This window comes from Galeopterus variegatus, unplaced genomic scaffold, assembly GCF_000696425.1.
Source record: "Galeopterus variegatus unplaced genomic scaffold, G_variegatus-3.0.2 Scaffold2360, whole genome shotgun sequence".
Lineage (NCBI taxonomy): Eukaryota > Metazoa > Chordata > Mammalia > Dermoptera > Cynocephalidae > Galeopterus > Galeopterus variegatus.
The window spans coordinates 100898-127971 of record NW_007728471.1 but is presented as its reverse complement, the minus strand read 5'-3'; the positions used below and the strand labels follow the sequence as shown (position 1 = coordinate 127971).

General features: G+C 45.3%; 1 protein-coding gene across 1 annotated transcript in view; it reads right to left on the bottom strand.

Moving 5' to 3' along the window:
* Positions 1-6244: 6244 nt before the first annotated feature.
* The window catches only part of CEACAM20 (carcinoembryonic antigen-related cell adhesion molecule 20), a 32315-nt gene continuing 11485 nt past the window's right edge, over positions 6245-27074 (bottom strand). The window contains 13 exon segments of the mRNA XM_008581470.1: positions 6245-6389; positions 6551-6668; positions 8988-9266; positions 11663-11681; positions 11683-11792; positions 11795-11934; positions 13957-14136; positions 14138-14237; positions 14694-14915; positions 14918-14962; positions 15507-15627; positions 15629-15660; positions 16545-16599. Of these exon segments, the coding sequence (XP_008579692.1) occupies positions 6245-6389; positions 6551-6668; positions 8988-9266; positions 11663-11681; positions 11683-11792; positions 11795-11934; positions 13957-14136; positions 14138-14237; positions 14694-14915; positions 14918-14962; positions 15507-15627; positions 15629-15660; positions 16545-16599 (1566 nt within the window).

Sequence of the window (27074 nt, the reverse complement as noted above, 5' to 3'; positions counted from 1 at the left end):
CAGACTCTAAGCTGGCCCCGTAATCCCCACCTCCTGGTGTTCATACCCTTATTTAATCTCCTGTCCTTAGAGCAGGACCCATGTCTTGAGTTTAACCAATAGAATTTGGCAAAGGTGACGGGATGTACATGATTGCATGTACGTGATCTTGTTACATAAGATTGTGACTTCTGTTTTGCTTTGAAGAAGCAAGATGCAATGTTGTGAGCTGCCTATGGAGAGGCCACATGGCAAAGGACTGAGGGCCTTTAAGTCCAGCTGGCAGTCAATAAGAAACTAAGGCCCTCATTATGAGAAACTGAGGCCCTCATTATGACCACCCACCAGAAACTGCTGCCAATAACTATGTGAGCTTGGAAGTGGCTCCTTCACATCAAGCCTCAGATGAGACCTGAGCCTTGGATGACCCTTTGATTACAGCCTTGCAGAAAACCCATCTAAGCAGTGTCTGGACTCCTCACCCACAGAAACTATGAGATAATGGAAGAGTGTTGTCTTAAACTTAAGTCTGTGGTAATTCATTATGCAGCAACTGATAACTAATACCCCCACTTTGGGGCCTTTTCTCTTGATGCCTCTCAACTTGGAATGCTCCACTTCATACCTTTGCATGGCTTGCTCCTTAGCGTCCCTCTAGAATGTAGCACTGAGTTGGCATACCTAATACCCTTCCCCATAGCCTGCTTCTAAAGAGACTGGGAGGGCTAACAACTCATTTTCTCAGCCTCCCTTGCAATAAGGAGTACCATTTGACCCCATTCTGGCTGAGGACATAAAAGGGGAAGGTTACTAGGTGGGATTTCAGGTGAGCTTTTGTTTGGTTGATCATAGGAAACAAACATGGCTCCCCTCCCCAGACCAAGAAGAGGAGAGGGATTTAGGTGGCTAAGTTTGTGCCAGTCCACAGCTGATTAGAGAACTGACAAACCTAAACACAATCCATACAATGGACTGAGTCAATTAGATTCTCCTCCGAAGAAATTTAACATAGAACTGCTGAAACTGTAGCGGAGGATGTTGTTAAATATAAACTGAAGTTATAGAGCAGCAGTGACCAGGAGACTGCACAGGAATTCGATCTATATTGAGAAGAATGGAAACTATTCATAGATTAGCAAAAGTGAGAAACCATACAGTAGGAAACCATAGAGAGAGAAGCTTCCCGACGATGTACCAGTCCCCATGAGGCCCACTGGTAATTTCTAAAATTGAGTTATCTGATATTCCTCAGCGTTCTCTCAATTAATCCCCATTTTATCTGAACTATCAGAGGGCTTATCTTTCTTAATATTAAAAATCCCTAAGATATGTAGAATATTCACATTTTTCAAGAATAGTTCATCTGTGATTGGGCTAAAGTCTACCACCCCCTAACCCACACTCCATGGTAATTGACCTGCCCTCTGCAACAAGAGGGAACATGTTTGTCCCTCTATCCCAAGCCAGCCCTTCAGACATTAAAACACTGGAATTCTATATTCCTAAACTTTCTCTTTTCCAAACCAAACAAAACTCTGTCGATAGGGCATGGATTTGAGCCCCTGTTCTGGCCTCCCTCTTTTGTCTCCTCGGGATAAAGTCTGATTGGTCACTGACTCCATCAGAGTGTAGAGTCTAAGGTCCATCCCTGAACATGGAGCAATGCAGCTAGTCCTGAGAGCAGGGATACTAAAGTCATTAAATCCACTAGTCCTCAGAACTAGGGAGCGATCACCTGAGTTATCCGCACTTGCTATGGGAAGCTCTGCTTATGCCTTCCTTTTGAGTGATGCAACTGATCATTCCTCTTTTTTGTTTGCTACCAGGAAGCCAAGACAAATAAGAGGTATAAGAACAGATACCATGTAGGTCCAGCATATTTTTATTTTTTTACCCATATCCTGATTTGCTGCTATTATAAAAATATTTTTCCTGATTATGATTACTGTTTCTAGTTTAGCACCATTTAATAAAATTGTACACAAGCTGCTTCGAATCTCCCATGGGAGAAATGTGGGGAAGTAAATATCATGAAAAAACAAATGAAGAATTGGAAAGGATAAGAAATAAATGAAAAGAAATAGATTGGTTAGCAATGTAACAGAAAGGGATGGGAAGGCCTGGGTGGAATGCATAGAGCTGGAATAGAATAGAACAAAACAGAACAGAAAGAAATACAGTGGAAATTAAAGGCAGAGAATGGAGTGGAATAAAATGGCATGGGATCCAAAGAAATGTGAAGGAAAGGAATAGCATGAAAAGAAAACTTATAGCAGGAAAGGAGAAAAAGGAAGAGAATAAAATAAAGCAAAATGCAGTGGAAAGGAGAGTAATGAAATGGGGTATAGGATGAAAATGGAAGAGAAAGCAAAGCAATGAAAATTAGAGGAAAGAAATGAAGAGGAAATAACAGAAAAGTAGTACAATAAAAGGACACTGTGGAAATTAAAGAATAGAAATAAAGGAACACAATTGAAAGGACCAAAAGGTGGATGAAATGGAATGCCATGGAATCCAAAATAATGAAACGTAATTGAGTGAAACTCGGTGCAATGCCATGAAACGTAAGGGAATGCAAAATATAGGAGATAAAAAAGGACTGGAATGAAACTGAAAGAACTTAAACAACACGGAAAGGAGTGGAATGAGTGAACTTGAAAATAAGAAATTAAATGGGAAGTTTGGAATGGAAGGTAACAAAGACAGGAATGGAGTAGAATGAACGGAACAGAGTGGAGTGGATTCGAAAGGAATGAAAAGGGAATAGAATGGAAGAGAACGGAATGGAAGGAAATGGAAAACAGTGAATTAGAATTGAATGGAAGGGGAAAGGATGGGGAAGAGGAAATGAAGGGAATGGAAAGAAGAGGAGGCTAATGGAAAAGAAATACAGTTGACCTTTGAATAACGTGGGAGTTAGGGGCACCAACCCCACCCTCCCCGCATAGCCAAAAATTCATGCATCGCTTTCGACTTACCCAAAACTTAACTACTAATAGCCTGCTGTTGACCAGAGGCCTCACTGATAACAGAAACAGTCGGTTGCCACATATTTTGTGTGTTTATATTATTATATGCTGAGTTCTTAATAGTGAAGTAAGCTGGAGAAAAGAAAAAGGTACTAAGAAAATCATAAGAAAGATAAAATACACTTGCGGTATTTATTTTTTTTAAAATCCATGTGTAAGTGAACCCACACCTGCGGGTTGTTCAAGGGTCAACTGTATTTATAATGGGAAGAAGTGGAATGAAATGAAAGCCAATCAAACGGGATGAATATAAATAGGGACGTTGGATAGAAAAGAATACAGTGGTAGGAAACAGAATGGATGGAATGGGTTAAATATATGAATGGAAAGAATAGGAATGCAAGGGGGTGGAAAGGAAGAGGACGAAAATGAAATAAAGCGATAGGATGAAAATGGATTGGACTTGAATAAAACAGATGATCATGGAATACAGGGGAAGCGAATGATATGCAATTAAAATTAAAAAATAAAAATGAATAAAATGTCATAGAAAAGAGGAAAAGAATGGAAAGGAATGAGTTAAGAAAGAAATGGAAAGGAACACAATGGGTTCAAACAAGGCAGAGTGGGATGGACAGAAAGGAACGGGACGGGGTGCAGTGAATGGGACGAGATGGAAAGGAATGGAGTGGAATTGAAAAGATTTTTAAAGGGAAATTCTTTTGATACTTTATCCTATAGACTGTTCAGTAGGGAGGATGAGGCAGACTGATGACAGCTTTCCACCTGCACAAAGTCTCAGCGTGGCTTAAAAACGCCTCCTAGTCTGACTTTGTGTTTTCCTTCCGTAGAGTGGGATCCAATGAATACACTGCAAGCTTGGGTGGTGGTTTCCTGGGGCTTTGTGAATAGCCTCCAGGGGTTGCTGAAGGTGGCCCCTTCTGCAAGTGAGCAGGGAGATCAGGTAAGCCCACAGACACAGACTGCCTGGAAACTGCCAACTTACTCTCTTCATAGACCCAGAGAGAGGAAGGAGTTTGCACATGTTCTCGCAGAGAATTGGAAGTGGAAGTAGAGTTAGGACCCAGGCCCTGCCCTGACCCAGAATTCTTTCCTTTCTCGTGTTGGCTCTGCAACCTCTACTCCCAACCTCCATTTTACCCCAGCATGTGCCCCTCCACGCAAGGTTTATTAGCCCCCCAGTATACCTCACTGGCAATCCGATCCTAAGCCCTGGAGGTAGAAGGAACAAAAGAGGAACCAGAGTCCTGGAATCTGACCCAGCTCCCTGGGAGGCCTTGGGCCACTTTCTCCCCATCCCTGGCCCTGTGATGCACAACAAAAGATTTAGACAATATGGTCTCTCAGGCTCGTCAAATATAAAATTCTTGGGGCCGGCCCGGTGGCGCGCTGCTACAGTGCGCCACTTGCGAGCGTGGCGGCGCTCCCGCTGAGGGTTCGGATCCCACATACAGACCGGTTCCCGCTCACTGGCTGAGCGAGGTGCGGACGCAACACCGAGGGTTGCGATCCCGTTGCCGGTCCCAGTCCGGTGCGGGCGCGACACTGAGGGTTGCGATCCGTTGCCGGACACGAAAAAAGACAAAAAGGAAAAAATAAATAAATAAATAAATAATAAAATTCTTGAATTGTATTTCCTTCACAGCTTCCTTAATCAAATCCAGCAGGGCCAACCTACCTCACAGAACTGCTCTGGGAGGTCTGGTAGCCGTATCTGGGTAAAAATAAAGTTGTGAAGAGGTCATAGGGCTTGGGATGGGCGCCACCACCAGACATTCTCAGAAATAGCTTTGGCTGATTCCCAGAAGGGCTCAAGACTAGGCATTGTCATGTTAAATAGCAAGAAGAACAGGAGAAGATATGGAAAAGCCAGAGAGTGTCTTGGGATCCTCAGAGAAGGCAGCGGAGGAGATGCAGAGAGACGCAAGCTGGCACCAGGTGTTCTCAGGAGAAGATGCCTGCCCTGCCCCCACCCTGAGGGACAGGACAGGAGCAGCTCTGCCAGACTGGGGAAGGGCCAGGCAGTCAGAGGAGCAGGGAGGGTCCCTCCGGAGCATCACCTACCTTTTTTACTCCAATCTGTCCCTGGCCTTGAGTATATTGTCACATTTGGGCCTCAGCCTATCTAGAGAAAGTGAATCCCAGCCCAGAGCTGGAATTATGAAGAGATATGAGGGAAGGTGCTGTTTTTCCAGAATCCCCATCCACAGGAGGGAATTGGCAGAAACCCTCCCTTCTCCCCAGGATTCCGTATCACATCTCCAGCAAGCTTGAGCTGCAAACGTCCTAGAAATTAAGTTCTGGATTAGATAAGGCTGTTCGGTGACACAGGTGAGGAGAGAAATCAAAGGCTTAGGTTGAGCCAGTGGGTCCTCTATAGCTGGGGTTTTGCCCTTTATCCTTACTGGCTGTGGTTCTCCTCTGTGTAAAAGGGAGCAGGGTTGGTGCCTTGAGTTGAATGTCCCCCCAAAATTTAATCTCCATTGTAACAGTTGAGGGTGGGAAATCCTATTACAGTAATTGAAAGGTGGGGCCTTGAAGAGGTGATTAGATTGCAGGATCAAGCTGTAGCGAATGGATTAAAAGTGGTGGTCATGGACATGGTTTGGAGGGCTTTAAAAGGAGAGTGAATGAGGAGGCTAGTCTCTCTCTGCTTCTGCTGTCTTGCAATGTGATACCCTGTGTCCCTGAAGCCACCATCAAACGAAGACCCTCACCAGATGTGTTCCCTGGACCTTAAACTTCCCAGCCTCAGAAACTGTAGGCAATAAATTTTATTTTCTTATAAATTACCCAGTTCCAGGTACTTTGTTATAAGCAACAGAAACAGACTAACGCAGTTGGACAGTCTCTAGAGGGCCTTCCACACATGAGGCCCATTCTTCCAGAATCCGAGGCCCAGAGATGGCAAAGATGTCTCATTTTGCCTCTGGTCAATTCCCGCTCATCAGTAGAGGGCACCTGAGGCACTGTGTGAAGATGGATTACGAGGCTGGGATTGGATTCCGCAGGAAGGAGTGTCTGTAACAATCAATTAACAAGGTTTTCTGAGACTGAGGAAGGACAGAATGCCAGCATGTTGTCAGACAAAACCCCTCAGAGTTCCTGACTCCCATCTCATCCATACACCACGTGGGGACACTGAGGCTTTGAGAGTACAGGGCTTGCCCGTGAGCAAACGATAACCTGGTGGCAAAGCTGGGAGGGGAGGCCTGGGCTCCCAGCCCCAGCCTCTTTCCCAGCCCTCTCCACTGCCGCAGGCTTCAGCCACGGATTCACTCACTGGAAATGGGCTCTGTAGGGTTCTTCTCCTCAGAGGTGGGTTGTGTGGCCTCATGGATGGGGTTCTCTGCCTCTCCTTGAGGGCCTGAAACCCCAAAGCCCTCAGTCTTCTCTGCCTCTAGTCCCTGCCCATCTCCACTGATTCTGCCCATATCCTACGTCCATTCTCAGACAATGCCACCAAACCCTCTGAAGTCCCCAGGTGCCACACACACACACTCAGCACCATGGTCAGTGACAACACTCCCAACAGGTGGGCCCCCTGCTGGCCACACTCACTATCCCATTCCCAGTTTTACCATCTGGCATTTCTAATGTAGAGGAAATAGCCCAGTCCTGAGACCAGGGCAGTGACAGCCAGGATCCTGATAACAATGCCAGCGATGGCCACTGCAGACATGGAGGAGGACTGGGGATCTGGGCAAGGAAAGAGAATCAAGATCCAGGCCTGATACACCCTCATCCCTACCTCCAGCCCCATTCCTAAGCTGTAGCTTTATCTCCACTGACATTTTATGAGCACTTGTCTTCCAGTCATTGGGAGGTGGCAGTCTGTGGTATTAATAGCATTGTTTCTGGAGCCAACTGGTCTGGGTTCAAACACCAGCTGTGTGACCTTGAGCATACAACTTAACATCTCTACACTTCAGTTGTCTCTTGTAAAATGGAAACAATAGTGCCTATTTCATAGGGTCGCTGGAAAAATTAAACATATATGTGTTCATGTTCAATATAAGTAATGTTTAATATGTCATGTTTGGACCCATAGAAAGTCATCAGTAAATGGTGGTGGTGATGACAGTGCTGATTAGGATGATGGATCGAATATGGATTTGCCTGTCACCCCTTCCATGGAGGAGGCCAGGAGGACCAGAGGAAAGGGCTTTGGAAGCCAGGAACCTGGCTTTCACTTGGAGCCCTTCAACTCTCTGGGACTGTGTACCCCAGACATGTAAATTAATTTCTGAGTCTCATTTCTTCATCTGAAAATTGAGGGAAACGGTACTCACTGTACAGGATGTTGCAAAGATGAGATGAGATCTGGGCCGGCCCGGTGGCGCACTGCTACAGTGCACAGCTTGGGAGCGCGGCGGCACTCCCGCCGAGGGTTCGGATCCCACATACAGACCGGTTCCCGCTCACTGGCTGAGCGAGGTGCGGGCGCAGCACCGAGGGTTGCGATCCCGTTGCCGGTCCCGGTCCGGTACGGGCGCGACACTGAGGGTTGCAATCCATTGCCGGTCACGAAAAAAGACAAAAAAAGGGGAAAAAAAAAAAAAAGATGAGATGAGATCACAAATGTTAATGCCTGGCACACAGTAGGTGATTAATAAGTGGTGGTGTTGCAATTAACATTAGCCAGCTGTTTGCCCATCCTCCTTCTGCCTGAACCTTTCTCAAAGGGGTGAAATCCAGCCACTGGGATTAGCAAGGCAGCCACGAGGGCCAGGGGTACGAGGAAAAGTCTCTGCTGTGGAGGCATAGGAGGGACTTCCTGGCATGCTTCAGGGCTTCTTAGTTTCATTCTCTGAGTCTACATTTCTTTATATGTCAAACAAGGATAGTAATTCTTAACCCTATAGACTTTTGAGGAGATTAAATGGGATCATGCATAAAAGTACCAGCACACTGCCTGACACATAGTAGGTGCTTGACAAAAGGTGGTCAACTAAGGACATTGCTCTGAGGCAGCCAGCCTGGTTTCAAACCCCGGCAACAGGGTTTGGGTCTCTAGGTCTCAGTCTCTCCTTCTGTACAATGAATATACCAACAGGCTCATCTCATAACTGGCTGACAGAGAGACCTAAGAAGTGTTTCTTAATATTGTGTATGGAAATGCTTGGATGAGACATGTGGCACAGGCACAATAAAAAATGATTTTATTGGGCCAGCCTGGTGGCGCACTGGAGAGTACACCACTTGGGAGCGCGGCGGTGCTCCCACCGAGGGTTCGGATCCCATGTGGAGACTGGTTCCCTCTCACTGGCTGAGCGAGGTGTGGGCGCAACAGTGAGGGTTGCGATCCCATTGCCGGTCCCCGGTATGGGCGCGACACCGAGGGTTGCGATCCCATTACCAGTCAGTAAAAAAAGACAAAAAGGAAAAAAAATGATTTTATTTGTTTAACAAAAACTTACAATATGCCAAGCACTGCCCTATGAACTTTACAAATGTTAATCTTCAACAACCCTAAGAAATTAGCACAAATATTATGCTTGTTTTACAAATTATAAATCAGAGGCCCAGAGATGTTAAGTAACTTGCCCAAGGTCACACAGCTAATAAGCACTAGAGCCAGGATGTGACCCCTGGTGATCAGTGACACCGTGTTGCCCTTTCAAGAACTCAATACCAGAACACAGAGACTCCCTGCCAGTCACACCCAGTTATTAAAAAGGTTCTTGACTGCCCATACCACTCACTCTTTCTCTCACTGGCTATGTTCCTGACTCATTGTCCTACTAACAACTCTGAACGGTAGGCATCACAAACCCCATTTGCAGGAAAGAAGACTGAGGAACAGCCCGGAGAGTCTGCCAGGGCACACCGCAGGAAGTAGAGGCTCCAGGGCCTGAGCGCTAGGGGTTGGGATTTGACAGGTCTGGACTGGGAACCTGCCCATGCGGTACACGCGCTGCCACACTCCAATCCATGGTAAGGAAAGACTAGGTGGTTGGGGCCAGCATCAGGAAAAGCCACTTGGATCCCAGGGGAAGGCATGCCTGAGAGACTCACTGACCACCTTGACCAGGACCAAGGCAGAGTGAGCCAGGTGGGTCAGAGGATTGAAGGCTGTGCAGTTGTAGGTCCCTTTGTGTTCTCAGGTCAGAGCGCCAATGATCAGCTGCTCCCCCACACACTCCCTGGCAGAGTGTTCTAGGGCCCAGCAATACTCGGTGCCTGGCTTGGACTCAGCCCAACAGTGCAGGGTCCGGCTAGAGTTGAGTCCCACCTTGATGATGCCGACCACCCCAGATGCGGACCCCCTGGCGGTGTCAACTTAGTCAGGACCATCTGTGGGCAAAGCCAAGCGTTGTGCACCCCATCTTCCATTGGCATGCTACCCCATTCTTCCCCTTTCACTTCCACATTGGAAGTTTTGCCTTTTCTCTTCTTCTCAGTTCTAACCAAGGGAATTCCAGGCTGCAGCCTGGAAACAAAGGCTCTTCTAACTGCTGTTGAAAGGAATCTCGGCAAGGCAAGGAGAAAAGTCTCCCTTTTCCTCCTTAGCTCCTGATAAGCAGATTGTGGTCCACAACATGGGGTGGTGGGGGGTGGGGGGGAAGGGATCAAAACAAAAACAAAAGCCAGAAAACAACTCTGCCTTTGCAAAAGTGAATTCTAACAAAGGAGTCTCATAAGACAGCCGGCTTCAGAAATTGTGGCTGTGTCCTGTGCACCTAGCCCCTAAGCTTTACTGTGTGTCTTCTCAATGGTGTGAATACTTGCAACTTTCCTTTGAAATGCCAGAGGGGGATCATTGGCAGGAGAGAGCATGACAAGGATGGAATATCTGAGTGGGTTCTTATTCCTAGATGAAAAGTGGGAAATGTGGAAAAGTGGGTGGTGGGGCTGCAGTGGTCTGCGAGAGTCAGATTGTGAAGGATCTCATTAGTCATGGGCTTTGTCCCAGGGACACTGGGGAGCCATGGAGTGTTCTGAGCAGAGGATGGATACTGTCAAGGAATGCTCTCCCCTAAATCTGCTCTAGCTGGCCTCCTGCTTGTCCTTCAGATCTCATGGTAGACATCACCTGTCACGATGAGCCTTCCCGCATCCCCCTGACTGGGCTCCCTTTGGGGTCCCCAAATCCTCTCTTCTTCCTCCATGGCAGCATTTATTATGCTGTATTTTATTTTCCTGATTATTGATCTTCCCATTTCCAATAGCCTGCAAGTGCTGAAAGTCATGGCTATTATCAAGTGCCCGACATGTTGCTCACACAGAGAGAGCACAAAATAAGTAATCTTTGATTTAATTGCTGAAGTAGGAAGGAAAGAAGAGAGAGCAACAGAGGAGGGTAAAGTGGAGAAATGGCGTGTACATAACTCCTGCCTTTATACCCGCCTGAGACTTAACACGTGTAAAAGTGGACCCCTACCTTCTCTCCCTGCAGAAACCTCTTCTTTCCCAATCTTTTCTGTCTCATTTCATGGCTCCTACATCCTTCAAGTAGGTCAGGCAAGAAACCTTAAAGTCATTCTTGATTCCTCTCTTTCTCATTCACCTCATGTTTAACAGCAACAAATCCTGTGAGTTTGATATTCTAAATATATCCACAGTTAGACCATTTCTCAAAGTCCACAGCTGCCAGCCTGGCCCAGCCCCATCATCTCCGTATTGATGATTGATGTCTGTGGCCACCATGAGAAGGCACCTCATGGACCTCCAATGACAGGAGTGTATTGACCAAGGGCCCAGTCACTGTGTCCTGAAATCCACCCCCAGCCATCCCACAGGCTGCACCTGCAAGTACCTGAGTGCAACAGGGAAACTAAGGCAGATCTCTTTCTGGGAAACGTGGGACACCCCGACAGACTTCATAGGTGTTCCTTAGACCATGCGGCGGTCCAGGCACTTCCACCCAACCCTCTCTCCCTCCGCCTTGCACTCAGGGTCAGATCTGCTCAGTGTGATGGCTTTCCCAGCCTTCCACAGCTGCCTACCGAGTTACTCTCACAGCAGCATTTCCCCTAATAAAATCCCTGCATGTGTAATCCTGTTTAATCCCATTTTGCAGTCTGCTTCTCCAAGGACCCAGAAAAACAGAACTGTTGCTATCACCTCCTTCCTCTCTCCTGCTTCCTTCTTTGCCTCCCTGTAGACCAGGGCCAGCAAGACTCTGTGAAAACCTACATGTGATCCTGTCCCTCCTCTGCTCAGAGCCCTCCATGGCTCCCAGTGCCCTCATGGCCCACAGGGCCCTGCATGACCTGGCCCCTCCCCCATCACCTCGCAACCCCTTCTCCTTCCACTCTCCCCCAAGCTCACTCCTCTCCAGCCACCCTGACCTTCTTGTGGTTCCTCCAATGTACCAAGCACTGTCCCACCTCACATGCTGTTCCCTCCCCCTGGACTCCCATCCCTTAGCCACCCATGTGACTCGCTCCCTTGCCTCCTTCTGTCTCTGTACCTCGCCTTCCCCCTCTCCCAGCATTCTCTGTCCCTCTTCCATACCTCACAGGTCTCCTTGACCTTACTTAGCCTTAAGACACCCTCGTCTGTTATGATCTGTCTCCTCCACTGAAACGTAAGCTCCGTGAGGCGCTCTGTCTTGTCCAGTGCCCAGATTCATGCTGGCACAAAACATGTGTTCAATAGTCATGGAATGAGTGACTAGAGGGAAGAACTAACTTAAAGGGAGGGAGTGAGGAAGAGAGGAGGAGAAGGTCCAGGCGCCAGAGACTCACAGTTGATGGTCAGACCCCCCAAGGGCGTCACTCTGTGCTCAGTAGCCCTGGTTCCAGACCTCACACTTGTAGGGCTCCGTGTTGTTCCGCCAGAGGTGGTGAATGACCTGGGTCCTGTTGTCAGCCAACGGTGCTCACTGGGCAGGAGTGGCTGGCCACTCAGGAGCCACTCGACACCAACCCACTGATGGGTAGTTTGGCAGGACAGGGGCATGGACCCAGCATCCTCCACAAGATTCAGGCTTAGGCACATGACTAGAGGCTTTGTCAGTCTTTTTGAAAATACATAGAGATACAGGGTCAGAGTCAGGGATGCTTCCCAGTCTCCTTCCCCTGCCTGGCCCACAATGGTTTTCCAAGGATGTATGTGTGTATGCTGTGAGTGGTGTGTATATACGTGCTTCACATATGACTGTATAGCAGGTGTGGTAGGTACGTTTATGTATTTTGTGGATTAGAGTGTGTTGTGTGTTGATTATGTGAATATCTTACGGGTTTTGTGTGTATGAAGAGTGTATATGAGTTTCGTGTGTGAGTGTGTATTTTGTGTCTGTTAATATGATATTGTGTATATATGTTTTGTGACTGTGAGGTGTGTGGGTGGTACACATATGCACTGTGTGTGCGACTGTATGTTGTGTGTGTATATATTTTCTGTCTGTGAGTGTATGTTCTGTCTCTGCGGTGTTGCATGTGTTATGTGCATGTGCTGTGTGATGTGATCGTACGCTTTGCGTAGGGCTGTGCCGTGTGTTGGTATGTGTATGCATTTTGTCTGTGTATTATGTGTCAGTTGTGTGTATGTGTTGAGGGTGTTGAGTGTATGGTATACGGTGTGTTTTCTGTGGCATGTCTTAAGTGTCTGCGATGTTGAGTAGTTGTGCTGTTGAGTGGGTGTTTGGAGGAAAATGAAGGAGAACACCTGTTAAAGCTGGAGGCACTCTTGCTCTCCTGTATTTTGCTTGTCTCAGCAGGATGCAAATACACTGTGCCAGCAAGATTTTGCAAGGCTTAACCACAAACCGCAGACTTCCTGTTGAGTTACCTAGGAAATGGGGAGGTGATGGGAGGGGTTTGCAGCTGGCTGAAACATATACAATACCTGCTTTGTCCCAATAAAGTTGCTTAGTGCATGCACTAAGCCTCAGAACTTTGTGTCTGGTCTGTGGTTGACCACCTCCCCAGGCGGCAGCCCCTAGCTCAAGGCGTGCTTTGAGCAACTCACCTTCCTGCACTCTCTCTTGGCAGGGCTGCATGTGGCCCTGCTCCCTGGGGGACTCCTGGCAGAGGCTACGTGTACTCCTGCCTCCTGAGACCCCCAGGACCAAGAGAAAGGTGCAGGTGTGAGTGTCTGAGATGTGTGTATGTGTTGTGTGTGTCTAGTGCATGCATGTTATGTGTGTATATGTTTTATGTGAGAGTGTGTCATCTGTCATCTGTCTGTGGTGTTGTTTGTTGTGTACCTGTTGCATGTGAGATATGTATGTCTGTGTTTTATGTGTATATCACATGTGTTGAATGTGTTACTGATATGTGTGAGTGTATTCTGTTCATGTGTTCTGGTTTTTGTGTATGGTGCATGTGAGTATGTGTTATGTGTCTTTGATATGTTACATACTTTGTATTATGCTGCATGTGTCTATTGTGTATGTGTTGTATTTATGTTTTGTGTTAGTGTGTGTTATATGCCTGTGGTATTGTATGTTATGTGTGGGGGTGGTGTATGAGTTGTATGTGTCTATTGTGTGCATTGCACACAGGCGTGAGTGTGCTGGGCACGTGTGGTTATTATGTGTGTGTGTGTGTGTGTGTGTGTGTGTGTGTGTGTGTGTGTGGCTCCACCATGTGTTTATGGAGTATGGGAGTGTTGTGCTAGTGTTTGTACATATAGAAAATCAACCCCACTCCAGAGAATCAGATCATGAACACCCCACGGAGAGCCCACAGGGTCTTGCGGAGGATGTGCCCGGCCTCCCCTGGGCTCAGAGCCCCGCTCAGCGACCAGCAGCACAGGAAATCCCGTCTTCTGGGTCCCCCTCAAACTCTGGGTATTGTTGTAGCTCTGTGGCTCTTAACTTTTTTCAGAGTTCCAGGCCCCTTAAGAATCTGAAGACAACTGTTAACCTTTCTCTAGAACACAGCACAAACATTTTGCATGCAACTTGATACCCATCCAGGGATTATCCCCTCTCACAGAATGTCTGAAGGCCCCGGATTAAAAACTCTTGGTTCCTCTGACACCAACAGCTTCTGCTTCTCAGAGGGACAGAGGAGAGGAACCAGGAAAAGGAGACTCACCAAGGACTTGGACTTTAAGAGCACCCAGGAGGGACAGCTGGGTGGCATTGTTGGACACCAAGCATCTGTACATGCCCCCTTGATCTCTGGACATGGCACAGATGGTGAATGCTTTCATGAGAGACAGAATGGAGTCATTGGGGAGAAACCAGGTATAGGCAGGGGCTGGGTGAGACTGTTTCCACCCAGGAGTTCACGGTGGAGCCCTCTATCACCTCAACCACCTCCCCGCTGGGTACACCTGATCCCAACTTGATTTCAACAGCATCAGGACCGTCTGGGAGGACAGGAACAATTGCAGCATTAATAGCATCAGCAACAGCTCTCTTATGGGAGTCTTAGGGGGTCAATAAATAATGTATTTCCCTCCTCACACTCAAGCTCTGGATCAATAGCAAAGGAGGTATGGGAGCCTGATGGACATTAAATGTCAGCCTTAGCCCTGGGTAAAGCAAGAGTGAAGGACATGTCTAAAGTTTGCCAACTAATTCCCTAATTACCCCTATGCAGGCAGGATTCTGGATCAAACATCTCAGGTTTGGGGAGCTCAGTTTTAAATTCATTAAGTTGGATGTTTCCAGCAGAATCCAGGTAGAGATATAAAACAGCAATATGTCTGAAGTTCAAAGGTAGCCAAGTCCATGTTTAGATGGTATTTAAAGCTGTGAGACTAAATGGGGCACTGAAGAAGTGGGTGTCAGTGAGGGGCTGGGGAGAAGGGAAAGGGACTCACAGTTCACATCCAGGAAGGGGGCGTCACTGCTTTGGATCTGAGGGACACCCCAGACTTCACACTGGTAAGTCCCAGAGTCTTCCTGCCGGACAGTGGGGATGGTGAGAGTCTTGCCATCCACGGACAGCTGCCTGTGTTCACGGAATACGAGGGGGAGGCTGTTGGAGACCCACTGGGTGGTAATGTTGATGTCCTTGGTGCCACAGCAGAAAGTCACCATGCCCTCTGCTCTATGGCAGTGCCCAGGGTTACTGAAATGGTGGGTTTGGCTAGCAATTCTGCAGAGGGAGAAAGCAAGAGAGGGAGACAGGTAGAGACATGGGCAGAGGAAGAGCAAACAAGACTCAGAGGGACCCAGAGGGACAGGAATGGACAGGAATTGCCAGAAAACACCCTGCAGCTGGCCTGCCTGGGCTCCAATGCAGGATCTGCCGCTCATTCTGGGTGTGATCTTGGGCAACTTACTTCCCCTCTCCAAGCCCCATCAGATGAGATTGTGCAAGTAAAGCAGAGGGTCTGGGACATGACAAGGGTCAATCCAACACCAGCTGTCACAAGAATCAAGCTCATAACAAGGATGCCAACAAGGACCCCCTGCCTATATCTTAGCCAACCTTCCCCACCCACAGCCACAACAGACATGCCCACCGCTTTACCCCCACCCCCAACACAACTGACTGGATCAGTTGCTGCCAGATCCTGGCTGAACCAATCAGATCCACCCTCTTGGAACTTTGGTCATGGAACCTGGACGGATGACCTCTGTGGAGGCAGAGATCAGAATAACAGCCTTGTTTTTTAACTCAGGTGTGCCCACTCCCCTGAATCTCTCATGAGTCTAGGGTGTCCACGGGATCCCAAACGCAGACTGAAAAACGTCTTCTTCACTTTGGATGGTGTTAAGTAGGCTGGCATTGAGGGTGAGCGGGGCTGCAAGCTAAAGGACTCCAAGTGGTCAAAAGTGAGGCTAGAAGGAGAGAGAGGATGCATTCAGGGAGGGAGAGGAGTGTTGGAGGCACCCAGTTATGGACGTCAGAAGCAGAGGGAGATCTGAGGTTATAGACATGACATTTCATCCAAAAAGCTTGAGTCTTCCCCACTACTTACTGGCCATGTGACCTTCAGCATGTTTTTAGCCTCTTTTAGCCTCAATTTCCTCAGCTGTAAAATGGGTGTAGTATCACCTGCATCCTAGGATTGTTGTGGGGTTTAATGAATATTAATGAGCTTTAATTGCCCCCCCCCGGGTGTGTTCTCTCCAACGATGTGCACTCACGTTCCACACAGAGAAGCAGATGTTGAGAGAGATGAAGTCACTTGCCAAGACCATAGAGCAAGTGGCAGAAGCTCAATTTGAACCTGGCCTACCAGCCCCTGAGGACTTTGCTGTCCATACTGTGTGATTCCTTCTGTCAGCCCAGGGATGGTCACAGAGCCAATCTCTGATAAACCGGAACGTCTACTATTATGTCTGGTGGGAGAAATTAACGTTTGGCACTTCCTCAGTCTTGCCCTCAGGCAAGATTTCCTTTGCTTGGGGGAGGATAAGGGAACAAAATAGGAGTTCCCAGTTTTCCATTTGGTCATTCTATACACAATTATGGAGGCTGGGAGAGACTGTGGGCACTGGCGGGCAGGGGACCAAACCCGGCAGCTGTGTTCATGTGCAGCTGGCCTTGACACCCACGCATCTCTCCCATTAGCCCAATGAACAGGGGGGCCACCGTGCCCCTCTCCAGCCCTCAAAAGCCCCCGGTTTCCCCCAAGCACTGACCCATTCCCTGCCCGATCAGTGGTCAAGGGCACAGGCTCCTAGGATGTTTGGGAGCAAATCTGGACTCTGACGCTTACCGCCTCTCTCATCACGGGCAAAGGCCCTTGTCTTTGTGGTCCTCAGTTTCTTCAACTGCAACATGGGGAGCAGAGTAGCATATGGCTCATCTGGTTGCTATGGGGTCCGAATGAAACATCAGATGCAAGATGCTCAAACGTTTATAGTAAGTGTTCAGTCACTGTGACGGTGACGGTATGATGGAGGTGGTTTCCTGTGTCTGTTTCTCTGCCTGCAGTGCTATGGAGGTTAGGTCCACATGCTCAGAGCCTGGCCGCCTGGGTTTGAATTTCAGCCTTGCCACGTGTTTGGGCAAGTGATGTTCTCTGAGTCTTGGTTTTTCCATTTGTAAAATGGGGCATGTACGTTCCTGCCGCACGTAACGGTGGTGTGTGGTGAAAGCACAACGGTGGGCCTCGTCATACCCGTCTGAGAAAGGAAGCCTCCCTCCGTGGGAAGCCTGCCGCTGGCCTCTTCCCTCCCGCCCCTTCTCACAGTGTTCTGTCTTCTGTCCCGCCAGGAGGGGGAAGACCTTGCCGAGAAACCCATAGACGTGGCTGATAACTCTCTGCATCTCAGGAGGACCACAGAGTCCCTGCAGCCTTCCGGGGTTAGCCGGTAAGCTCTGGCCCAGAGAGGGACAAACTGGTGTCAGTGCCACACAGCAAGGCTGGGCCGAGCCCTCACCTTCGCACACGACCCGTTGCAGAATCATGTCTTCACCTCCAAACGCTTTCTTATCAAAATATTCTAGTTTCTTCCTTTTGTCTCAGATGGCTTTTAGGCATAAATTGCACATCCATCCCCCATCCCGATGCATGGACTTAGCCTCTCAGGGCTGGCACATCCTCCCTCTGCCTGTCTCACTCCTGTCTGTCTGTCTGTCTGTCTGTCTCCGATATGCTTCAGCCCTTTCCCTACCTGGCTCTCTCTCTGGGTCTCTGTCTCTCTCTCCCTTCTTGCTTCTGTGGGCTTCTCTCTTGGTCTCTCTCTGTGTCTCTCTCTTTTTTCTGTCTCTCTCTCTCCCTCCCTCCCTCTCCCACCCTCCCCTGAATCTCTCCATTTCTCTCTTTGCATCTTTGTACAATTTTCTCGCTGTCTCTTTCTCCCTCTCTCTCACATCCATCTTTCTGTTTTTCCCTCTGATACACTTTCTCCTGTTATTTTCATTCTTTGTCTCTATCTCTGTGTATCTCTCTCTCTCTCTCTCTCTCTCCTCTCTCTTCTCTCTCTGGGTCTCTGTGGTTCTGACTCTATCTCTCTCTATCTATATGTGTGTGTGTGTGTGTGTGTGTATATATGTGTGTGTGTGTGTGTATATGTGTGTGTGTGTGTGTATATATATATATGCATGTGTCACTGACAAATGGACACACACAACCCCCACCCCACCCCCCGCATCTGAAGGAAGCAGGGCACTCACCAGAGAGCAGGATTGCTGTCCACTGGTGGCCCTGTATTCACCAGGGTCCTGATGCCTGACTTCAGAGTGCCAGGCCGTCCATCAGCCCGGCTTACACACACACACACACACACACACACACACACACACACACACACACACACACTCCTTCCTCGCTCCAGCTGCGGCCCCTCCAGCTCTAGCCCTTCCAGCTCCCTTCTCTTACCCCACTCTGCTGCAAACTCACAGGCACTGCGATGGCAGTGGCTTTCGGGGCAGACAGGGGTGGTAGCAGGGAAGTAACTTTGGCCCCTCCTCTGCCTTCTACCTTCTGGGCTCATTTTCCTTCTGCCCAGAAGCACAGAAAGCAGGAACTCCAGGAATCCTGAGGGCCAGGAACTGAGACTATAACGACCAACAGCAGTGACAACAATAAAAACAGTAATGGCCAGCTGCCTGTTATCAAGAGCTTAGTAAAACCAGGCCTGGTGCCAAGCTCATCATGAGCAGCCTGTAAATGTTAAATGAGCTCAGATCATGCTTATGATATAAATCCTCGTCATGAACAAAGGCTCCAGAGTCAGACAGGCAGGAAGCACAGACTGGGCAGGGCTGGAGGAGCCCGACACGACCTTGGGGGAGCAGGCAGGGATGGCTTCCTGGAGGAGGAGACATTTGAGCTGAGACCTGGAGAACAGAGTACAGGTTCAACATATGAAAGTTACTTTTAAAAAAATATTCTCAACAAAAGGAGAGTCACCAGCAGAGATAAAGAAAAGAAGAGGATGTCCCTCTCCACAAAGCCCATTCCAGAGTGACAGAAGAAGCATCTGCTCTATGATAATATTGGGGGACCTGATCACACGTCTCAGCATTGGACAGATCATCTAGGCAACAAATTAACAGAGAAACCATTATTCTTTCAGAAGGAGAGAAGAAATCTAGGGTAATTAGAGGGGGGAGGGGGAGGGAGAGGGGGACGGGGAGAGATTGGACAAGGGGCATAAAGAATAATTATGATTTGTAACAATATATATGCTAGTAATACTGAATTGATCAAGATATCTCAATGTTGAACACCAAAATTATTTATAATCAGTTTTGACTCAATAAAAATTAAAATATACATATATATATATTCTTTATGAGTAAGACAAGCCATTGGTCTTTGGGAGCATATAGCAAGAAGACTTAACCTAACTGACAGGGTGAAGGAATTGCCATTCATCCATGTATCCATTCGTTCATTTATTCACTTAACACATACTCCCTGAACTTTTTTCTGTGCTGATCCCTGTGCCTAGTGGTGTTGGGGCACAGCTATGCCCAAGACAGCCCTGGCTCTGTCCTTACAGAGGCTCACTGTCCAGTGGGAGACACAGATCTGTCCCCAGACAGTGATAACCCAGAGTGGACAGGGCTGGAATGGAGGAATTCAGAGGGGGCGCCTGGCTCAGCCAGGAAGGGCTTCCTGGAGGCAGGGACATGGGAGCTGAGACCTGGAGGAGGCAGGGGTGCACCAGGGGGAGCAGCATGTGAAAAGCTGTTGAGTTGGAGGCACAGAAGGAAGTTCAGGTAGCTCCAGAATAGAGGAAGTGAAAGGGTGGATCTTGAAAACTCTAGAATGATTACTTAGGGCATGAGGGGCAGCTGGCATTGTGAGAAAGAGATCTTGACATGCGCAGCTTCCTCATCTTGCTGCCCCCTATTGGGTCTCATTCCTGCTGCAGACAGTCACCAAGTATATGCTCCAGCACAGTATGAGGCCAAGTCACCTGGCTACAGAGCCAGACTGCATGGGTTTGAATCCTGACTCCCCCACTTGCTAACTGTGTGACTTAAGGCAGTCAATTCTCCTCTTCAGTGGTCCCTTTTCTCAGGTCTAAAACAGAGAGGATGAAGTCATGTTGAATTTTGTCAAATGCTTTTTCTGCACCTATTGAGACGATCATGTGGTATTTGTCTTTGATTTTTCTGATGTGGTGTGTCACATTTATTGACTCCAATATGTTGAACCATCCTTGCATCCCTAGGATGAATCCCACTTGATCATGGTGAATATTTTTTTTTGATGTGTTGCTGTGTTGCTGTGTTTTGATAAAGACTCTCAACAAATTAGGTATAAAACACAATAAAAGTCATACATGACAGACCCACCATCAATATCATCCTGAATGGAGAAAAGCTTTCACAAAGTTTTGGGAACAGGAACAAGACAAGGATGCCCACTCTCGCCTCTCCTATTTAACGTAGTACTGGAAGTACCAGCCAGAGCAATCAGGCAAGAGAAAGAAATAAAGGGCATCCAGATTGGAAAAGACAAAGTCAAATTTTACCTGTTTACAGATGACATAATCCAATATATAAAAAAACCTAAAGACTACCAAAAACTCTTAGAGCTGATAAACAATTTCAGTAAAGTTGTAGGATACAAAATCAATAAGCAAAAATCAACAGCATTTTTATACTCCAATAACGAACTACCAGAAAAGAAAATCAATAATGCAAGCCCATTTACAATAGTCACCAGAAAAAAAAATACCTAGGAATCAGTTTAACCAAGGTGAAAGATCTCTACAATGAGAACTACAAATCACTGCTGAAAGAAATTAAAACAGGCACGAAAAGATGGAAAGAAATTCTATGCTCTTGCATTGGATGAATTAACGTTGTGAAAATGTCTGTACTACCTAAAGCAATCTACAGATTCAATGCAATCCTCATCAAAATACCAGTGACATTCTTCACAGAAATAGAAAAAACAATCCTAACATCCATATGGAACAATAGCCAAAGCAATCCTGAGCAAAAAAATAAATAAATAAAGCCAGAGGCATCACACTACCCAACTTCAAATTATACTACAAACCTATAGTGACCAAAACAGGATGGTACTGGCATAAAAACACACACTTGGACCAAAGGAACAGAATAGAGAACCCAGAAACCAACTCAAATACTTACAGCAAACTGATCTTTGACAAAAGCAAGAAGAACATACATTGCAGGACAGACTGCCTCTTCAGTAAGTGGTGCTGGGAAAACTGGGTATCCATGTGTATTTGGGGCGGGGATTGTGTCTTTTTAATTTATTTATTTATTTATTTATTTTGAATTTTCATGAGATTGTCCCCCCTCCTGACCATGATGTGGGGGCCAGATTCATATTGGGGACATACCCATTACCAGAAATTGCTGGGGGCACGTCCATTACCAGAAATGACTTTTGTACCCTTTGCCCTCTTCCAGTTATCCCCCAACCTCCCACCCCTTCCCTTCGACTCCAATTTGTAGCCCCAGGAATGTTCCCTCCCTCTGTTGGATCACGGCACTACTGTGGTCTTTCTTTCCTCCCTTCTTTCTCTCTTAGCTCCCACATATGAGTGAGCACATGTGGTATTTATCCCTCTGTGCTTTGCTTGTTTCACTCAACATAAGTTTCTCCAGGTTCATCCATGTTGCTGCAAATGAGAGTATTTCATTCTCTTTTATGGCAGAGTAGTATTCCATAGTGTATGTATACCACAGTTTCCTTATCCAATCATCTATTAATAGACATTTAGGTTGGTTCCATATCTTGGCTATTGTAAACAGAGCTGCGATAAACATGGGGGTGCAGGTGTCTCTTCGACATGATGATTTCCATTCCTCTGGGTATATACCCAGAAGAGGAATTGCTGGATCATATGGAAGATCTATCTGTAGTTGTTTGAGAAAACTCCAAATTGTTTCCCAAAGTGGTTGTACTAATTTACATTCCCACCAACAGTGCAGTAGTGCTCCCTTCTCTCCACACCCTCTCCAGCATTTGTTATTCACCATCTTTTTGATCATAGCCAGTCTAACTGGGGTGAGGTGGTATCTTAATGTGGTTTTAATTTGCATTTCCCTGATGACTAGTGATATCGAGCATTTTTTCATGTATCTGTCGGCCATTTGTATGTCTTCCTTTGAAAAATGTCTATTCAGCTCCTTTGCCCATTTTTAATTGGGTCATTTATTTTTTACTGTATGATTGCTTGAGTTCTATGTATATTCTGGATATTAGTCCCTTGTTGGATGCATAGTTAGCAAAAATTTTCTCCCACTCTGTAGGTTGTCTTTTCACTCTGTGGATTGTTTCTTTTGCTGTGTAGAAACTTTTTAGTTTGATATAGTCCCATTTGTTTATTTTTTCCTTTGCTGCTTGTGCTTTTGGGCTCATGTTCATAAAGCCTGTGCCCTGACTTAACTGCTGAAGTGTTTCACCTATATTTTCCCTTAGTAATTTTACAGTTTCAGGTCTTATACCTAAGTATTTAATCCATTTTGAGTTGATTTAGTGTATGGTGAGAGATGCATATCTAGTTTCATTCTTCTGCATATGGGTATCCAGTTTTCTCAGCACCACTTGTTGAAGAGGCAATCTTTTCCCCAACGTAGATTCTTGTTGCCTTTGTCTAATATCAGAGGGCTATAAGCCTGAGGAGTGATTTCTGGGTTCTCTATTCTACTCCACTGGTCTGAATGTCTATTTTTATACCAATACCATGCTGTTTGGGTTACAACAGGTTTGCAGTATAATTTGAAGTCAGGCAGAGTTATGCCTCCAGCTTTGCTTTTATTTTGCTCAGGATTGCTTTGGCTATTTGGGGTCTTTTGGTTTTCCATATGAAAGGTAAGATTGTTTTTTCCATTTCTGTGAAGAATGTCATTGGTATTTTGATGGGGATTGCATTGAATCTGTAGATTGCTTTGGGTAGTATAGTCATTTTCACAATGTTAATTCTTCCAATCCAAGAGCATGGAATATCTTTCCATCTTTTAGTGTCTTCTTTAATTTCTTTCAGAAGTGGTTTGTAATTCTCATTGTAGAGGTCTTTCACCTCTTTGGTTAAATTGATCCCTAGGTATCATATTTTTTTGGTGACAATTGTAAATGAGCTTACTTTCTTTATTTCTCTTTCTATTAATTCATTATTTGAGTATATAAATGCTACTGATTTCTGGGCATTTATTTTGTATCCTGCAACATTACTTAAGTTATTAACCAGCTCTAGGAGTTTTTTGATAGAGTCTTTAGGTTTTGCTATATATAGTATCACGTCATCTGCAAATAGGGAAAGTTCGACTTCATCTTCTCCAATCTGGATTCCCTCTATTTCTTTCTCTTGCCTGATTGTTCTAGCTAGTACCTCCAGGACTATGTTGAATAGAAGTGGTGAGAGTGGACATCCTTGTCTTTTTCTTGTCCTTAAGGGGAAGGCCTTCAATTTTTCCCCATTCAGAGTAATACTGGTGGTGGGCTTGTCATAAATGGCTTTTATTGTGTTAAGATATTTTCCTTCTATACCTAATTTGTTGAGCATCTTTATCATGAAGGAACGTTGAATTTTTTCAAATGCTTTTTCAGCATCTATTGAGATAATCATATGGCCTTTGTCCTTGAGCTTGTTGATGTGATGTATCACATTTATTGACTTTCATATGTTGAACCATCCTTGCATCCCTATGGGTCCAAGAAGAAATTAAACAGGAAATCAAAAAATTTCTAGAAACTAATGAAAATAAAGATACATCATACCAAAAGTTGTGGGATATTGCAAAAGCAGTACTAAGAGGGAAAATTTATTGCAGTAAATGCATATATCAAAAAAATGGAAAGACTCCAAATAAACGACCCAACACTACACCTGAAAGAACTTGAAAAACAACAATCCAAACCTGAAGGAAGTAGACAGAAAGAAATAATTAAGATCAAAGCAGAACTAAATGAAATAGAGACCCAAAAAACAATAGAAAAGATTAACAAAACTAAAAGTTGGTTTTTCGAGAAGATAAACAGAATAGGCACACCATTAGCCAGATTAACAACAAAAAAAGAGAAGACCCAAATAACAAAAATCAGAAATGAAAAGGGAGACATTACAACTGACACCACAGAAATACAAAGAATCATTAGAGACTATTATAAACAATTGTATGACAACAAATTTGAAAATCTGGAAGATATGGATAAGTTTCTAGACACATATAAATGACCAAGACTGAACCAAGAAGAGACAGAAAACCTGAACAGACCAATAACAAGCAAGGAGATTGAAGCAGTAATTATCAATCTTCCAACAAATAAAAAAGCCCAGGTCCATATGGCTTTACAGCTGAATTCTATCAAACTTTTAAAAAGGAGTTAATACCAATTCTCATGAAACTGTTCCAAACAATTGAAACAGACTCTACTCTCCCAAACTCATTCTATGAGGTCAACATAACTCTGATACCAAAACCAGATAAAGACACAACAAAAAAAGAAAATTACAGGCCAATATCCTTGATGAACCTAGATGGATATCTATGTGCAGAAGAATCAAACTAGACACATACCTCTCACCATATACCAAAATCAACTCAAAGTGGATTAAAGACTTACATATAAGACCTGAAACTATAAAACTCATAAACAAAAACATAGGGGAAATACTTTAGGAAGCAGGTCTGGGAAAAGACTATGAATAAGACCCCAAAAGCACAGGCTATAAAAGGAAAAATAAACGAATGAACAAATGGGATTATATCAAACCAAAAAGCTTCTGCACAGCAAAAGAAACAATTAACAGAGCGAAAAGACAACCTACAGAGTGGGAGGAAATATTGGCAAGCTATGCATCCAACAAAGGATTAATATTCAGAATATACAAGGAACTCAAACAACTTAACAGGAAATAAACAAATAACCCAATTAAGAAATGGGCATGGGCCGAGCCCGTGGCGCACTCGGGAGAGTGCGGCGCTGGGAGCACAGCAGCGCTCCCGCCGCAGGTTCGGATCCTATATAGGGATGACCGGTGCGCTCACAGTGCTCACTGGCTGAGCGCGGTGCAGCCGGTCTCAAAAAAAGGACAAAAAAAAAAAAAAAGAAATGGGCAAAGGAGCTGAATAGGCATTCCTCAAAGGAGGATATACAAACAGCCAATAGACACATGAAAAAATGTTCAACATTACTCAGCATCAGGGAAATGCAAATCAAAACCACATTGAGATATTGTCTCACCCTAGTTAGACTGGCTATTATCAAGAAGGCAGAGAATAACAAATGGTGGCAAGGATGCAGAGAAAGGGGAACCCTCCTACACTGTTGGTGGGAATGTAAACTGGTGCAACTATTATGGAAAACAGTATGGGGGTTCCTCAAACAACTACAGATAGAACTGCCATATGATCCAGCAATACCGCTGCTGGGTATATACACAAAGGAATGGAAATCATCATGCTGAAGAGCTACCTGCAGCCCCATGTTTATTGCAGCTCTATTTACAATAGTCAAGATGTGGAACCAACCTCAATGTCCATCATCAGATGACCGGATAAGGAAAATGTATGTATAAACAATGGAATACTACTCAGTCATAAAAAAGAATGAAATTCTGCCATTCACAGCAACATGGATGAACTTAAGAGAAAATCATGTTAAGTGAAAAAAGCCAGGAACAGAAAGAGAAATACCACATGTCCTCACTCACAAGTGAGAGCTCAAAAGCAAACAATTAAATGAAAAAGAAAATAAAGATACAACAATCACAATGAGATGTTGAACTTTCAAAAGGAGAGAACAGAACTGAGGTTACAGGAGGGGGAAAAAGGGGAGGAAAAGGGGGGTTAAGGGAGGAATTGTAAAGGGCCATGAAAAACAATTACATCTTATAATGTTGAATATACTAATTACCCTGATTCTAGCATCATATATTGCACACAGGTATTGATATTCAACTCTGTACTCCACAGATATGTACAATCAACTATGTTACAATAAAAAATAAATAAAACAAAACTTAACAGATGAACCCAGTAGCAGAATGGAGGAGACAGAGAATAGGGTCAGTGAGAATGAAAATTATCCAATCTGAACAACAGAAAGAAAACAGATTGAAAAAAAAAAAAAAACAGAACTGTGGGACCTGTGGGACTACAACAAAAGAGCCAACGCATATGTTCATCAGAGTCCCAGTGTGGAAAAGGAAAGGGAGATCCAATGTCTGAAATGTTCCCAAATTTGGTCATAAATAAATAAATAAATAAACCCACTAATAAGAATCTGAGCAGATCCCAATGCCACTGTGGTAGTCAGAATTCTGAAAATGGACTCCCAAGTTTCCTGTTTCTAGTTATTCAATCAAGTACTAACCTAGATACAACTATAACGGATTTTGTAGTTGTAATTAACATGCAGGGATTCTCTGGGTGGGCCTGACCCAATCAGGTGAATCCTTTAAAAGCAGAGCATTTTCTTCAGCTGATGGCAAATGAAGAAGTCTGAGAGAGTCGAAGCAAAAGAAGCACTAAGTGCATCATTGCTGGCTTTGAAGATGGAGAGGGCAGTGTGCAAAGAGAGTACAGTGGCCTACAGGAGCTGAGAGCAACCTCCTGCTCACAGCCAGCAAGGAAACAAAGACCTCAGTCCTGCAACTGCAAGAAACTGATTCTGCCACAACCTAAATGAACTTGGGTTCTTTCCCAGAGTCTCAAATAAACCCCATCTAACTCGCACCTTGATTTTGGCCTCGTGGGACTGTAAACGGAGAACAGTCAGCTCCACCTGAACTTCTGACATGTAGAAATCGTCGAGTAAAAAACGTTATTTTAAGCCTCCAAGTGTGCAGTAATTTGTTAGGCAGCAATGGAAAACTAATACACCCAAACAGAATCAACCCAAATAAATCCATGGCAAGACACATCATAATCAAACTTTTGAAAACTTAAAACAAATTTAAAACCTTGAAAGCAGTAAGAGATAAAGGATACCTTACTCTTAGGGGAAAACAATTTGAACAAAAGTAGATTTCTCATTAGAAACTATGGAGTTCAGAAGGAAGAAACACGACATTTTACAAGTACTGAAAGAAAAGAACTGTCAACCCAGGATTTCATATCCAGTGAAAATATACTTCAAAATTGAAGGAGAAATCAAGACATTCTTAGATGAAGAAAAAGAAAAAGAATTTGTTGCCAGCAGACCTACCCTAAAAGAAGAGATAAAGGAAGTTATTAAAATAGAAAATAAGTGGTAAAATAAGAAATCCAAAACATTAGGAAAGAAGAAAGAGAAGGAATGGAGGAAAGGAAGAAGGGATGTTCTTTCTCTCCTTGGGTTTTCTAAATTATGTTTGATGGT